Source organism: Dichomitus squalens (genome assembly GCF_000275845.1).
Source record: "Dichomitus squalens LYAD-421 SS1 unplaced genomic scaffold DICSQscaffold_4, whole genome shotgun sequence".
Taxonomy (NCBI): domain Eukaryota; kingdom Fungi; phylum Basidiomycota; class Agaricomycetes; order Polyporales; family Polyporaceae; genus Dichomitus; species Dichomitus squalens.
This window is the reverse complement of record NW_006766886.1, coordinates 1,630,901-1,646,337: the sequence shown is the minus strand read 5'-3', so window position 1 is coordinate 1,646,337 and position 15,437 is coordinate 1,630,901. Positions and strand designations below refer to the sequence as shown.

The following is a 15,437-nucleotide window of genomic DNA, read 5'->3' as shown; positions in this document are numbered from 1 at the left end:
ACCACCTGGCGTCCACAGCGATAGTTGACAGTGGAGTGATGTGGGGCGTCGAAGCGGACGAGCTTGCCGAGGACGAGGACTCGATTACGAGGGAGGTTTCTCTGGAATCGGCGCTAGAGCCTGATCATCACGGCCCGTTCACACGGACCCGTCTCTCGGGCGGCCCACGTCCACATCCTATGCATTGACACCGGTGCACGATGCCCGCAAAACACCCCAAGGATGGAACGAGTGCATAGGGGCCTAGCGACATTGACTGTAGGACAGGAGGGGATGAGCACAATGGGCGGCGAATAGGGCTGGGACGGGCGAGGCCAAGGGAGACGTCGATGATACCGCGACCGAGCGAGTGGCCGGAGTGCCTGCGGAGTGCCAAATAAACACCGGGCGGCGCCGACGTATATAGTACGGGGCCCGTTGACAGTGCAACCGTTCGCCCCGTCTCTGAGCCCTTTCCCTTCGCTCATTCTTCCGGCACGCACCGCTCGTCGCACCTCCGCCCGCTGTCACTATGAAGTCCGTCTCTACTGCCGTTGTCGCCGCCGCCCTGCTTGTTGCAGGTGTGAGCGCTCAGTTCCAGATCAACACTCCGTGAGTATTTGCGACAGCTCAGCTCTGCTTCCCCTGTTGCCCAACAACGTGGCCTTAACACCTTGCGCTAGTAACCCCCCTACCCAGTGTGTTCCCGTTCAGCTCACCTGGTCTGGCGGTAACCGTAAGTCATTCTTTTCTACGCCCAGGCGATGTGCTTACCAACATATCACACAGCTCCCTACTTCCTGGTAAGCTTGAGCTGTGTGACGAAATTAAATCAATTGGTAACGATTGGGGCCGTACCCTTCGTTTGCTTAGGCGTATGTGACTCTTATCTTTGGTTGCAATGTGCTCCCTCTTTACTCATACTCTTACGCAAAGTATCACTCCTGGCGGCCAACCTGGTGCCGCCGCTCTCCAGCAGTACTCCGGCCTCACGGGCACCTCGTTCACCTGGCCGACCAACATCACCTCTGGTACCTCCATCGGTTTCACTCTGACTGACTCTACTGGTGCAACGGCTCAGAGTGCGCCTGTCACTATCAACCCCGGCCGTACGTTTTTGCACCTCTCGCGCGTTCTTGCCTCCCTCTGAACTATCCTTGTTCAGCCGACAGCAGCTGCTTGAACGGCGGCTCGGCCTCGTCGTCCGCCTCAGGTGCCACCAGCGGCGCCAGCACCAGCGCGACTGCCCCTGTCACTTCTGCTAGCGGTGCTACTTCTGCCAGCGGCACTACGTCTGGTGCTGCAACTACCGCTGGCAGCTCGAAGCCCGCTTCTGGTACCACCTCTGGCTCCGCTAGTGGTACTGCCAGCCACGCTTCGTCCTCGTACGTAATGCCCCGCGAAACATCGTTCATGTCTGACGGTCTCGTTCGAATGCTCAGGTCGTCGTCGACTGCCACTGCCGGAGCCGGCAACGGCGCGTTCTCCAACATTGCGTCTGCAGGCCTCGTCGGTATCGTTGGTGCCATTGCCGCCGCGATCCTCGCTTGAGTGCACGACGCATCTGTGAGCTCTCGTCTCGCGGATCGACCTTGGAGACCCAAAACACGAGTAGAATACATCCCTGACTTTCGGTGCTTCGAACTGCATGCCCAAGAGACTTTCCCCCCGGCCACCCCTGGTCGTAGCCCACCCTCCTTGTACGCGTACGGTATTCCCCCTTTACCTTGCTCATACCTCTCGACCATCTCATACCGCTACCAATATCTCCTCACGCGTTGACGTTGTAGTGTTTTCTTCCTCCCCGGCTTTTGTTGTATAGCTTGGCTTTAGCTAGCTTCTTCTACATGGTCTGGTGGCCGTCTGGCCCCGTGCAGACGGTCTGCTTCCTGTCCCTTGTATCTCCGGCTTGTGCGTTACCCAGATAGTAGCTAGTTTAGTACCTAGTCTTCCACCCTAAACACCTTTTCTGGACTCCCGTGCGTATTAGTGCTTGCGTGGTGTGGCTGTTGTCTTGGGGACGATGCAACAGCTGTGGGGAACCAGATCTGACGAGCTGGAGTATGTAACCCGCTTCTACTGGTCAAGCTCGTCCGCGGACAGTGTCCACTGCCTGATATACGCTTGTGTTTGTGCTCCTGGAGTCGGATTACAGCTAACTGCATGCAAAAACAGAGAGCGTTTGGGTTCGCTCTGTGCGCGCGTGCCTTGTTTGGCCACCTGCCCGAAACAGTAGAAGAGGGCGCTCCATGCACGAGCACATGACGTCGGTGCACGTTGATGCGCGCCGATGCTCCGCAATGCGTCGTGACCAAGGCGTCCCAAAATAAATGCCCAGAACGCAAGGTGATGACATGATGGCTGGGAGAAATGTAACTTGGGGTAGTTGGGGAAGAGTGTAAGTTGTATACCCAGGTATCACCGTTATGTGGTCTCAAGCGCTTATCTCACATCACGGGGTTCTCACGGGCGTATGTGCGAGCAGAAACTTTTCGTTCGCAAAGACTGTGATAGTGAGAGGACCCATAACGCGACTGTCTCAGATGCATACTACTGCAGCACATCCAATTCCGATGTGTGTAGAGGTTCAATTGCGGATGTAAATGCAGTGGATGCGAGAGGAGCAAGGCAGAGCCAGTATGTCTTCAAGCGCCGTTGCCTACTGTTTCGGGCAGGCGGCCAAACAAGGCGCGCGCGCAGAGCGGACCCAAACGCTCCATGTTTTTGCAGTTAGCTGTAAAGCCTCGGGGTCTCGACACGCAGGAAATTTGTGGGAAATATTTTCGACACGGCGCGTGGACCATTGCAAGTGCTCTTCGACCTGTGACTATTGTGTTGTGAGTGCTTGTTGTCAATGTCTTAAGGCGCAATGTATGGGAAGTCCTTGCTTCCGGCTTGGCTACCGTCCATCAGCCGCGACTTCCCATCTACCGTCTAACACGTCGCACGACCATTCCCGAGACGCGAACAAGAACCAATTGCAAGGCTTCATGCATAGAAGGCGGCCGATAGCATGGCACAGGAGGGAATCGAGAACCCGAGGCGGGAGATGTCCTCATAACAGACCTTCTCATCTGTTCTGACAGCCGTCACTTCCCGCTATCTTTGCTAGGCCACCTGATACAGGAGGGAATCATGATGTTAGATCGAGACGCACTGGTCCGCATGGTATGATCTGGAGAGGTAGATTGCTGGCTGCCCGTCCCGCCTGCAGAGCGCGCACTTCGGCCAGCGGTGCGAAATGCTACATACGTGAGAGTCGTCATCAAGGCGTTGTGGAGTCGAGGAAGAGAGGGGTTGCCAGATTGGATTCCGACGATGCACAGCCTAGGCCTTGGTCTTGGTAACCATCGTCCTCGCTCGCGTGGTCGGCGCGTGAGTGGCGATTGGGTACTATCGCGACCCCAGTGTTCGGACAAAAAGGCGCCCTCTGCGAAATCCCTTCGTTTTATGTACTTTCCTGTACTCCGATAATGCTCATTTTTGGCATGCAAAAGGAGATGCATATGCATAGACTATGTGCCAAACATGAGAAATATTGAAGGAGACACGAGCGATGGAGACAGGATATACAGGGCCTGACCCCAGTCTCCACCTGCCGGTCTTCGGGGAATCCCCGTGCTCCAGCTTGATGAGCCTTAGCCGAGCATCCCGAGTAAGTCGGAGAGTCAAACTGTGGCTGCATTGTCACGCCCTCGAGGGCTGCTTCTTGTTTCTCCTCTGTGTTCCCCTGAGCAGGCCTCGGAAAATTGGGTATTGAGTGATATGCGTAGGTTGAAATACGTACACGAGATTTGGATGGAAGCGCCCGAAGAGGGATACGAAGCGAGACTCCCGAAGCTTTGATAGGGATGGGTTGCACCACTCCCTTCCTCAAGATCGCCCCAAGGGCTTATGATATAAATTCAGTTCTTTTTGCTGCTGATTTGTAACACATATGAGCACCTACCTTCTGCAAGTTCATCGGGTGTACAATGAAGGAGATACGGTCGTTTGTCCGATCACTGGGGTCTGTCCGAACACTAGGGTCGCGATAGTACTTGGAGGTCTTGCGGCTTGGTGCCCGCCCAGGTTGATCCCCATCGCTGCACTTCCATTCCGGACAGAAAGTGTAGATCAGATTCGGTTTGCGCCCGTCAAGTCGTCCACGAGCGCTATCACCTGCCATCACAGCTCTCCTTCGTGCCTTGTCTTGCCTATGTATCACCGACGGGACTTCTCCTAGGCTTTTCCGAGGGGCGACCCACCAACACGATTGATAACGCTGCAGTCGTACGTTTCGTCGCCCTCGCAGGATATGATGGCGCTCAGCGGGTCCTCTGCCGCTTGACCGTCTCGTATACGTATCTCCAGAGGGCGTAGTATGTAAGACAACGGGCCGACCTTATGTCTGCTTCTGATGTCCTTTGCCGCGCATGCGATGCATGTTCCTACAATCTCATCCAGAGACGAGGCGGCACCGCCCGCGGACTCGCAAATGACACTCGTACCTCTCCCGTTGGATGCGAGATCCCGCGTCGATTACAGTGATTTGCAAAAAACATTGCAGGTCGCGCGCGTGGGGGTTACTTGTTGCTATTTGGCATTCCCGGGGAGCGCTTTTCCGGGACGGAAGGGCTCAACATTCTCTGTACCTATATTGATTTGGATGAGATACAGTACGAGGAGGAGTGTAGACACATAACTTCCAGTTCATTCCGAAGCAGCCATGGGATTGCCAACTAAAGCATCTTCTCAACGGCTAGCATATCCCTGAGCGCCCAGTGCCCGAAACAGAAGTTCGTGCGGTAGCCGCCCGGGAACAAACACGGGCAAGCAGCTTGTCGCGCGGATGCAACCTGCAGTGTTTTATGCAAATCACTGTGCCGTGAACGCACGGCTGGCGACGGTAAGTATGTGGAAGGATTTCTCTCATTGCAGTTGATGAGCGCATGAGGATGCATTGCTGCGGTCGCTTCTGTACCAGGGCGTTCCTTGCCAGGTCCCGGACTTACAATCCACGCTCGAGTGCGCTTTGGGTTCTGCCAAATTTCTAATCGTGCGGCACACCAACCTCTGGTTGGACGACTTTCTGTAAGTATCTCCCATCAAACCTGCATGCTCAAGCGGGTTGTGCGTATGCACTGCATTTCGCGACCGTTGCTTCCGCGGACGTTCCAACCTCACTCCTGACTCATTGGACCGTTGCAGGTACATTGGCGAAGTAATTGACACCTGAGAAGGAGGTGTATATAGCGCAGTTCTCGACATATGTATGCCCTTCGGAGGACGCAAACCGTCGGGGAGGTACATACATACCCGGTAGGTCGTAAACGTAAGTAGCATCAGGTCATCTGCGGCCTATACTCGCCCTGAGTCTCGACGTTTATCATGTCAACATTGAACTGCATCATTTTCCGCGCTCCCGACGGTCTTGTGGTCCGTTGGGCGTCGTGATATGTCGTGCAGTGTCGTCGGAGAGCAGCTCCCTCGTCCAGGACTTTTCGCTCTCGACCGTCCTTCGCTTCCCCTCTCCGTCGGGACGAGGGATATGGGAAGAGCGCATGGCCTTCGTAACATAGCCGTGCAAACTCCTTTTTGCAGCATTCACTCACCTGGTGTGGCTCTAATACTCACAACACGACAACGCCGGAGGGCTGGATGATCGTAACCGACTGCATCCTCGACATCCATTGGACCATACACAGCATTGCAGGTCCAAGCCGAAACGCGAGCGCCGACGCCAGGGGCCGAACGCTGATGTGGACGAGTGTCGTCCGCGTCGACAGTTCATCAGCAGATCTACGCCCGTTCCTTATAGCGGACCGGGCTCGGGCGGGGTGTCTTTCTCCAGTCCCCGCTCGCCTTCGTTGTTTTCCCTCCCTCCTCTTCCCGTTCGCGTTTCCGCCTGGGTGCGCGGCGCTGCTGGTCTCCGTCCCGGTTGTTTTCATCGTGCTCGACGCCGGAGCTGTGCTCACATCATCTTCTCCCTCTTCACACTCTCTTACGACACATTCGGCTGTCCGGCTTTCGTATACGACTCGTCGATCTTTTCTACTAATACACTCCACCGGCCAAGATGAAGTTCTCTGCAGCCCTGCTCACCGCTGTCCTCACGGCCGTTACTGTCGTGTCCGCGGTCCCCTTCCAGCGTCGAGCTGGTGCGGGTGCGGTTAGGAAGATGGCTGGGACGACCCGCCTCGACGCGGCCGGTGCTGTTTACCGTGAGCACCAGTACTTCTATGAGTTAGAGCACAGATGGCTGACTACAACAGTCCTGTCCAATGACCCCAATGAGAACCAGATCCTCGTCGCCACCATAAATGCTGATGGTTCCCTGGTAATACGACTTGTGCCTTCTTCCTTCAAACTTTACTAATGCACTGCACAGAATCTCGACAGCGCTGTCGATGCTGGTGGCCGTGGATCTCATGGCAAGGCGGACGGCCCCGACGCTCTGTTCTCTCAAGGCAGCATCAAGGCGTCCAAGAAGGGCAAGGTTCTCGCGGCCGTCAACCCCGGCTCGGACACCGTCTCGCTGTTCTCCATCAACGCCAAGAACCCGACGAAGCTGACCGCGCTCGGCGACCCCGTCTCGACCGAGGGCGAGTTCCCGATCTCGGTCGCGTTCAACGCCGACGGCACCCGCTTCTGCGTGCTCAACGGCGGCCGCGTGAACGGCGTGAACTGCTACAGCGTCGACAAGAAGCTCGGGCCGCTCGCGATCAACAACTCGCTCCGCCTGCTCACGGACAAGCTCAAGACGGACACGCCGCCCGCGGGCCCCGCGGGCACCGCGTCGCACATCCTCTTCTCCGAGGACGGCAAGCAGCTCATCGTCTCCGTCAAGGGCACCCCGCCGAACGCGGGCTTCTTCGCCGTGTGGGACGTCGCGGCCGACGGCTCGCTGAGCGCGGACTTCAAGCAGGTCGCGCCGGCCAAGGGCGGCCTGCTCCCGTTCGGGATGTCGGTCATCCCCGGGAAGAACGCGATCCTTGCGACGGACGCGGGCATCGGCTTCGACGTGCTCGACCTCGCGGACGACAGCAAGAGCTCGGCGAACGCGATCGACGGCCAGGTCGCGACGTGCTGGTCCGCGTTCTCGTCCAAGACGGGCAACTTCTACGTGACCGACATCGGCACCTCTGCGGTCACGGAGGTGCACGTCGACGATAACTTGAAGGGTACGATCGTTGGGGTGGGTCATCTTCCTCCATCGATTTATTTCCCGGTTTCTTTTTATTCCTGCCTCTGTTGTGATCGCCGTACCGCCCGTGATCGTGGACTTCTGTGGATGCTAGGCGCTAATCATTGGCTTGGATTGGGAGCGGGAGACATTGACTGACGATCTTCCCGTATCATGCAGCAAACTCTCTTGACCCCGGGTTCTGCCACGATCGATCTTGATATTGGTACCGTCAACGGCCGAGAGTAAGTTCTCGTCCGCGGTCGTTTGCCCTGGGCATGCATTGATCGAGTTCCGGCACAGCTTTGCGTACGTCTTGGCAGCAAACGCTACCTCTGTCGACGTTATTGCGCTCGACTCCCCCGGCCTTGCGGAGAGGTTTTCCACGCTTGACATCTCTGGGCCTACCAGTGCTGCGGGCATCTCCATCAGTGCGTAGTCGTCCTCACCATTCCATCGTTGAGGTCGCTGACATTTGCACCTCTCGTTCACAGACCCGAACAACCTCCAGGGCATGACGGTGTTCACGGTTTAAGGGCGTCTCGTTCGATGTGCAGTGCATATACCCTCCGTTAACACGACGTGTCTACGAAGTCCTCTAGTTCGTGATTGCCGCCTCCTTCCGCGCCGCGACAGATACCCGGCCCCCCACATAACAGATTGTGTCAGTAGATATGTTTCGACTCGCCGATGACGATACGGTTCCGAATGTATCACTATCTTTATTCCTACGCCTTAGCACCTCGCGCGACTCTTGGGTTTATTTATGCTGGTCACTTTCAGGCGGGAGTACATCTTTGCAATATACCTGGGTTTCACTGTGGCTACCGATACATGTCCATAAGCGTGCGCCTCGGAATCATTAAGGTCTAAGCAAGACATAAACTATATCACACAGATACCTCGAGCCATGAGCTTCGTATATGTGTTACACAGAGAGCAGTTCACATGCCACATTGCATGTCAGTTAGGAGCGTCCGACCTCGTACAGTAAGGGAAAATACATCTGGATCGTCACAATTCGTCGAAATCGGCCCACTGCTGCTCGCTGCGCACCTCGGACGCGCGTGAACTGGAGTGCTGCAGCGGGGCGGTCTCGATTAGCTCGACGAGGGTGTCGACAACAAGCCCACGCTCTTCGCGGCCTTTCCACGCCACGAGCGTCGTCGCGTCGCGCCCGTCGCTGAGCAAGCCTACGTCAACGCGGCGGATGTCCTCACCCTCGATGACCTGCATGAGCTTGCCCGTCCGGACGGTGCGAATCTCAATGAACTCGGGCGAGAAGAGGATGATGTAGTCCCCGCGATACGAGTATGAGACCGCCTTGACCTCCCAGCGGAGGTATCCGGAGTTGCGCGTAGGGACACCATGCTGATCCGTATAGCAGCCGAGCTCTGTGCTGTCATCGTCAGGACCGTCGATAGGAATGGCGGCAAGAGAGGGGAGGAAGGAGCAAGGGAGTGAAGAGCGCACCATCATAGATTACGAGGAACTCGTCCTTGTCGTCCTTGTCGTACTTCGGGCAGCGGATGAGCCCCAGCGGTTTGGCGCTCTGACAGCGGTTCTTGAGCGACGACATGGGTAAGTTGATCTGTGTCTCGGCATCGGTGAAGTCTGGGAACGACGCGGTGCGATGACTTCCACTCAGGCGCAAGCTGCACGGAGACCCACAAAGATGATGAAGCTGATGATCAGCATCGCGCGCTTGAGACAAGGAAACATCATCATGATGCTGACGTACTTCGCAGGGTCCGCAATCTGAATCTTGTTCTCTGAGCAGACGACAACATGGTTATTGAAGACGCTGATGTTGTGGGTATCCTTCGGTATCGTTAAGGACTGTTGCTCTTCCAGGTCAGTTCCGGTTAGGTACACTCGTGTAGGCTAAAGCCTTCACACCTCTCCAAAAGGCCGGAAAGAATGTAGCCCATTGGCGATTCGTCTCGACGAGGCGCTGGGGTCTCCCCTATTTACCACCTCCAAAGCAGATAGCTGCGCCACCACCGCGTAGTACTTCCTCGAAACGTACAATACTAGATGAAGCACATCATTCGCGTCAAGAAAGTACTAGACGGATAATGAACTAGTTATGAGACTCACCGACAACACGCTTTGCTATCTTTCCGGCGCGAAAGAAGACGACATCGGTCGCCAGACGCTCTCGCGACGCTTCTACGCTCTGCACGCTCGACATCCCGAGAGCGGCTCGAGCGACCAAATCCAGGGAGTACGAGCACAGTCCGTAGTCGTGCAAGACAAAGAACTTGTTGACTTCCTCGATAGCAACTAGACAGGTTGGGTTGTCAACATCTAGGACTTTGCGGAACGCTAGTAGACGGCGGCGTAAGAGATCAGACGAAGGCTAGCAACAAGTCGCGGAAAACGCACCAGGCTCGTCCTTCTGAGCGATATACACGCCTGAGGGGCAAGCCACCGCTCTGAACTTGACGCCATTGCTATCTGCATTTTCTGGTCAATTGGTTCAACACAGGCGAGACAACGGAGTACCTATACGTACACATCTTCGTCACAGCAGTAACGGGGCCTGTGTAGTGCGACCCGACAGCATGGGGATTGTTGACGAGAGCGAGCTCAGGCCGCTTGAAGAAGCCGTCGTTGATTACGAACGGCTCGAAGAACTGGCGAAAGGAGCATAAGCACCACAGTAGCCGGTCAATATACACAAGAATCGGGGCGATGACTCGTCCGCGCGATATGGTGAACCTGCTCCCGCACCTTGTTTCCTTCCTGCCTGATGGTCCGCATTCGTAGGGTATGCGTCAAGACTTCTTCCCATTTTTGGCGCTCGGCCTCGCTCGACGCGTACAGTGTGTATCGTCGGGTCATCTTAGCTGCGGCGTGATACACCGTAAAGGGAAACATCGGCCGATACCGCGGGCGTACTCGATCCAGAAGCCCTAGGCTACCCTCCTCCGACTTCTCCTTGCGATTCTCGGGTGGCCCGTCGAACGCCGCTAATCGCAAGTAGTCGAGAGGTATTGGCTGTGAGTGATAGGTTAGCCGTGGGTTCGCCATGGGTGATGAAGCGCTACTGCTTGGCTAGAGACTCACTCTTGAAACGACAGCATGTCTTATGACTGTGTTAGGACGTGCATCGGGTTTCAGAAGCAACACTATCGCATCTAGTTAGCCTATGGATAGACAGTGGGAAGGAAGGTAAACGCACGGTAGTTGTCGAGTAGCGCGACATGCAGGTCCGCCCAGTGGAAGTTCATCTCCGATTTATATCGCCTCGAGAGCTGGCCCTGGTACTGTAACGACCGTGCTGCATCGTATAGGTCCAAGTCCTGACGTTGACCAAATTTTGTTTATTGTTTGGATTTGGTCTTGGGAGGAATGAGAGCATGAAGAACGATAACGCACGATTATCTCGCCCTTCTGGAATGCCAAGCTCTCACACAAACTCCAAAAGTGCACCTTCTCCTCGGCCTCCTCGATGCCGTGCTGGGCGCCCTTGATGAAGTCGCTTAGGATACCGACCACGAGTGGGATAGCTTCGAAGTCGGGATGGTCAGGGTCCGTATACTTCTTGATGTTCTCCAGAAGTAGCAGCAGTCGCGGGAGGCGGGTGACGGGACGCGAGATGAAGGTAATGAGGTCACGTTTCCGCACACGTGGATTGTGCGAGCACTGCTGGAGGAAGTACTGGTAGCGCTGGTTCCGCCGCATTTCGTTCCGGTGGCGCATTTCCGCGAGGGGGTAGTGTGCAATGTACTCTTCATAGTCTTGTCGAAACTTCAGGCTGTCTGACAGAGGTGTAGATCGATACTGTAATCAGGCGGCAACGAAGAGTACTCACTGTCGAGGATAATGTCCGTTAGGCTCTGCACCAAAGGAAACTGCTCTCGTTGTCGGTCAAATAGGGCAGATAACATCCGCTGATGGTGTGCGAGGATTTGATTGATGTTGAAGAAGGTCTCCGATATAAACGTAGCGATACGATTGTCCGGGACCGCCAGGGTATTTCTCAGGGGATCTATGAACACCTGCTCAAGTAAGTGTCAGCGTATGCGCTTATTACTTTCAGGATGCCCCGTCGGACATTATTGTGGCAACAGAAGAGATGACCCACCTCCTGGACGAGTTCCAGATCGGAAACATAGTCTCTCTCAGACTTGACTAGCTCGAAGAGGATAGACTGGCGTTGGACTTCCTTCTGATCTAAAACCTCACGAGCTTCTGGTGGCACTAATCGGTACCACAGTTCGTCGATCTCCAACAGCTGCCCTCTATGAAACTTGAGAAGTGCTTCGTCCGAGTCGATACTGATAACTTATACATGTCGAAATTCACACTGGGCAAGGGAAAGTGCACGTACGATAGAGTAGAGAGCTCGGAAGAGAGATCCTTGACATACAACTGCGAGTAGGGAATTTAGCTTCTACGCGAAATGAACTGAGCAGGCATCACGAGAGGTTCCTGTCAGATGCTTCTCGAGCGGGATGAGCATAGGGAGACGTTTCGATGTCCAGAATATCCCCCGGATGAGATCCTCCTAGTGAAGAACATCTGGCACCCGGGATGGACCCCGTCTCCGCCGTTCGGCCAGTCCACCTCTGTGCAGACCATGAAGAGAACATACCTCTGGAGTATTCTCAAACGACGGTGGACCAGAGTCCCCGCTACTGTGGATGGAGCCAGGGTACGTTGTAGGGGTGAGGAGACTGTCTGGCGTCAATACAGACTCGCTCCTGGTACTTCGATGGGTGTGTACCGGACCGTTCAAACGGTATGTCGATCTCTGGGAGGAGGAACGGAAGAGCTGGGGTTCCGGTAAGGATATTCGGCTTATGTCTCCTTCATATGCGCTTGCGGCTCTGCTCGGGGGTCGTCCAGGAACATCGAGAGAAATCCGTTGGCTGAAATAGGATGAGGTAGCGGTAGGGGTATAAGGGGAGTGTGAAGAACGCCGACGATCTGCCCAGAGGTTAATCGGGGAGAGGGGGGGCTCGCGTGCGGAAGGCGACGGATTGGAGGGAGGTGCGGCGCCAGGGGGAATAGTAACTTGGGGGCGAGGGCGATGGGCCATGGATCAGCTGGGGACGAGGAAGGATAGAAGTAGCAGGTACGAGGCCTGAAAAATGGAATTCAGCGGAGGATGGGTGAGCGCAGTGTGCATGACGCAGTGCGCACCTCTGCAGCTGATAACGATCCGGAATATTTAGGCACCTATGACCAACGGCGAGCACGCCGACCCACGACTAATGTACCCGGCTCACGAGTGGCTAGGCTGCGACTGCCGCCGTCCCATGCGACTCGCAAGTCCAGTGGCGATGGTGGCTCGGACCTGTAAGAAACCTTCAGACGTACCGCTACACCTACGTCTCAGCCTCGCACTTTGGGAAATCCCGGAGCCTCTCAAAACGGTCTCACTCGCCGAATCGGGCTTTGAGCCGACGCATGTATTCGTGAATGAATCATCGTCATTCTAGGCAGGCAGACAGGCAGGTGTAGACGAGCCGGGATGAGTGTAGATCTTTATGAATGGTCACCATCGGCGGTCTGCATCATCGACCATGTCGGCGACCCTCAAGTGTGTCCGAGGCCGGTCTCGCGGAGTATGTCGCTCTTCTAACGGGCCTCTGGGAGGGGTGTCGGAGATAGAAACCTTCGGTCGGAGCTAATTGGCATTGCAGTCCCATCCGTTCCGCGCAGATTTTGAGGCCAGTTTTGCACCCCCACCCCCACACATTCCCCGTATTCCTCGTCCTCGGACGCGCTCCGTGAGGTAAGTAGCGCTACACGTAAAACACAGAAGCGACGGCCTACTGATAGCATCCATCTCGAGCAGCATCACCAAACTGGATCTATCCTCGCCTCATCCTCGCGGCCACCAATCGATAGCACTCGAACGAGGTACTGCCAGTATCTACCATCTCGCCCCCTACACCTCTGACACCTCCGAACGTATGACTAGTGCTATGCCTGATATTTCAACTACAAGCAGCGACTACGACGATGACTGTTCCCTCTTTGGCTCTCCTCCACCATCGCCATCCAGAGGTAGGTCACCATCACCGCTAGCTTTTCCTAGCGGCACAGCACAAAACGTGGGGACTCTTGCACTTCCTGGTTCCCACCTTGTCGCTGAACTGCCAGTCACTCCACCAGCATTATCATCGTTGAGTGCGAGCGCGGCTGCTCCCTCTTCTCAGCCCCTGTCTCGCCCACCCTCACAGCCGAGGCCACCTTTGCGGCCCATTGGGGGATCTTCTCGGAGAAATAGCGCAGAGCTCACTCGCGCGCCGCGCACTGAGAGTGCCGCACGGAGGTCGAGGAAAGGAAAAGAGCGGACGACGTCGACTACGCCTCGTCCTACGCCACCACCTATTGCCCTGCCTTCTCCCAACGAGACTCCTCCCCCCAACTTTCTGAGAAATCAGCAGGCGTTACTGGGCGTTGCAGGTATGGTCGGTGGAGTGAATCCAGCAAACCTATCCAAAACGCGTTACACCCGAGGCACGACAGCCGAGAATCCGATTGTTGTCGAGGATGAGCCCACAGCGCAACAACCCTCAATTGGGAAGCGTCCTATCCGCCCAGGCCCGTCGGATCCTTCTGATTTACCGCGGCCCACGAGCGAGCAGATTCTCGGAACGCTTCTTCAGCAGAAGAACATCCTCCCTGTTGTTATCTCGCTCCTTCGTCTTCTCGTTCCCCGCGCACCCTCTCTGGCCTCAGCTCCACCAAGCCATCCCTTCTACACGTACTCTCACGCGCCTGCCACCGCCTCTCGTCCCCCACGTTCACAGCTACCTAGCTTTGGCGCACAGACTTCTGCCCAGACGCGAAGCCGAAGCCCGGAACAAACAAGTAGCCACCATTCTCATGGCTTTACCGCGCCTCCCCCGAAACGCCGCAAGCTGAACTCTGTACCCGCCGGCGCCGGCGACTGGGACGTTCCGTACCCCTTCCAGGAAGGCCAGGGTCCTGAGAACTACCGGTCTACTTGGGAACGGGAACGAGGGAAGCAGCTCCTCGCCGATCTTGTACAGCTCGTTCGGGGGGCAGCGCAGAAGGCGGCGACGAAGGCATGGTATGAACAACAGCGTACATTGCAGTCGGGATACCGACGCGGAGGTGCCGGGGCATGGTACGGGCCATTTGGGTCGACTAAGCACTATCGGCCGGCCACATTCTACTACGGGTTGGAGAGGCCCAACGCTCGGTACCATGCGCCGCAAGTATCTCCGCTTGCCTCTGGTGCTCAGTGCCCCGCTCCTGAGATATGTACTGTGGCTAGTGGTGCGGTTCCTGTTCAGGACAGCATACCGATGGTCCTACCTGCGGAGCACGTAGATCCTCCTCCGTCGACACAAAGTCAGCCTCAGATGTGCGTCAATACTCCTCCGCCTGATCTCTCTTCCGTTGCCTTCGATCAACTAGTCGAGTCCCTGCTTGTGGCTCAGCAGCAACAGCAACAGCACCCGTCCTCGAGCATTCCTCTCGGCTCGATGTCTGACACTACCGCGGGCTTCGAGTCTTTGTCAGAGGGCACTCAGGCGCTATTCGACAACTGGCTGGAAATGCTTACCGCGTTCCCGCCTGGGGATCCGAATGATGCGAGCGGAAGTGCGACTGCCGGTTCGCCTATGCCTGCCACGTCTTCGCTTGCCAACTCGGTACCTGGGATTTCCGCCACCTCTCCTCCAGCAGCGGACCCGTACCTCCCTTCTCGCATCTCTGACGCTATGATCGATCCTATCTTGCTGAACCTCGCTACCACCGCAATGGCAGATACATCATCTCAGCCAAGGGCGTCCGCTTCCGCAGAGGCCCACGCATACCCCGGTCTTGTCGCAGACCTAAGCGGATCAGCGTCATCTGTGACCTCCACCGCGGTCGGCCTGCCTCCCGCGCACACGCCGTCATTGGTTGCTTCCCCCTCTGTTACGACGACCTCACTCGCCGATTCTGGGGACGCAGGACCTGCGACGCCCTCGTGGGACTGGGCATTCCCCGAGCTTGGGCATGTCGAGGGCACGAAGATGCTAGACGAGCTCGTTGGGATGGACGTCGATGTGCCCATGCCTGAATGGCGAGACGATACCGCCGCTGCGACCGTGCTGCCAAGGACTGAGGCTACGGGCGTGTCGCTCGCTCCTCCGGTGGTGACGGGGGCGGCAGCCGAACAGACTCCTGTGCGTCCTGATCCTGCCATGGAGACATGCACGAGGGAGGCGACTCATACTGCGATCGATCCTACTGTGGCGTCCCAAACCCCCGCTGATACCGCTTCATTCAATGTGGACGCGTCTCTGGCCCTATCTTC

The 15,437-nt window shown here is 56.4% G+C and overlaps 3 protein-coding genes across 3 annotated transcripts; 2 read left to right on the top strand and 1 right to left on the bottom strand.

Annotated features, from left to right (window-relative positions):
* The first annotated feature begins 435 nt into the window (after window positions 1–435).
* DICSQDRAFT_178508 (uncharacterized protein) lies at window positions 436–2,166 on the top strand. Its single transcript, XM_007362703.1, has 6 exons — window positions 436–591; window positions 663–715; window positions 769–784; window positions 916–1,088; window positions 1,145–1,364; window positions 1,422–2,166. Exons 1-6 carry the CDS (start codon window positions 512–514, stop codon window positions 1,528–1,530), a joined length of 651 nt encoding a protein of 216 aa, XP_007362765.1. The 5' UTR covers window positions 436–511; the 3' UTR covers window positions 1,531–2,166.
* A 2,765-nt stretch (window positions 2,167–4,931) lies between these two features.
* Window positions 4,932–11,734, bottom strand: DICSQDRAFT_159921 (uncharacterized protein; the record flags this gene model as incomplete). Its single annotated transcript, XM_007362702.1, has 21 exons — window positions 4,932–5,052; window positions 5,170–6,182; window positions 6,234–6,298; window positions 6,350–7,156; window positions 7,325–7,389; window positions 7,448–7,575; window positions 7,639–8,538; window positions 8,618–8,799; window positions 8,886–8,983; window positions 9,044–9,177; window positions 9,245–9,472; window positions 9,533–9,604; window positions 9,663–9,783; window positions 9,881–10,147; window positions 10,217–10,278; window positions 10,332–10,452; window positions 10,529–10,911; window positions 10,965–11,151; window positions 11,238–11,430; window positions 11,484–11,524; window positions 11,693–11,734. 15 exons carry the CDS (start codon window positions 11,732–11,734, stop codon window positions 8,159–8,161), a joined length of 2,511 nt encoding a protein of 836 aa, XP_007362764.1. The 3' UTR covers window positions 4,932–5,052; window positions 5,170–6,182; window positions 6,234–6,298; window positions 6,350–7,156; window positions 7,325–7,389; window positions 7,448–7,575; window positions 7,639–8,158.
* Window positions 11,735–13,572: 1,838 nt separating this feature from the next.
* On the top strand, window positions 13,573–14,238 carry DICSQDRAFT_52824 (uncharacterized protein; the record flags this gene model as incomplete). The annotated part of the gene is made up of 1 exon (XM_007362701.1): window positions 13,573–14,238. A coding segment is annotated over one exon (666 nt), but the record flags the coding sequence as incomplete, so codon positions are not given.
* Window positions 14,239–15,437: the final 1,199 nt, after the last annotated feature.

Coding starts and splice junctions, on each gene's coding strand:
- DICSQDRAFT_178508 (XM_007362703.1), top strand. CDS start 512: ATGAAGTCCGTCTCTACTGCCGTTGTCGCCGCCGCCCTGCTTGTTGCA. Junction 592..662: donor CAGTTCCAGATCAACACTCC/GTGAGTATTTGC, acceptor ACCTTGCGCTAG/TAACCCCCCTACCCAGTGTG. Junction 1,089..1,144: donor TGTCACTATCAACCCCGGCC/GTACGTTTTTGC, acceptor ATCCTTGTTCAG/CCGACAGCAGCTGCTTGAAC.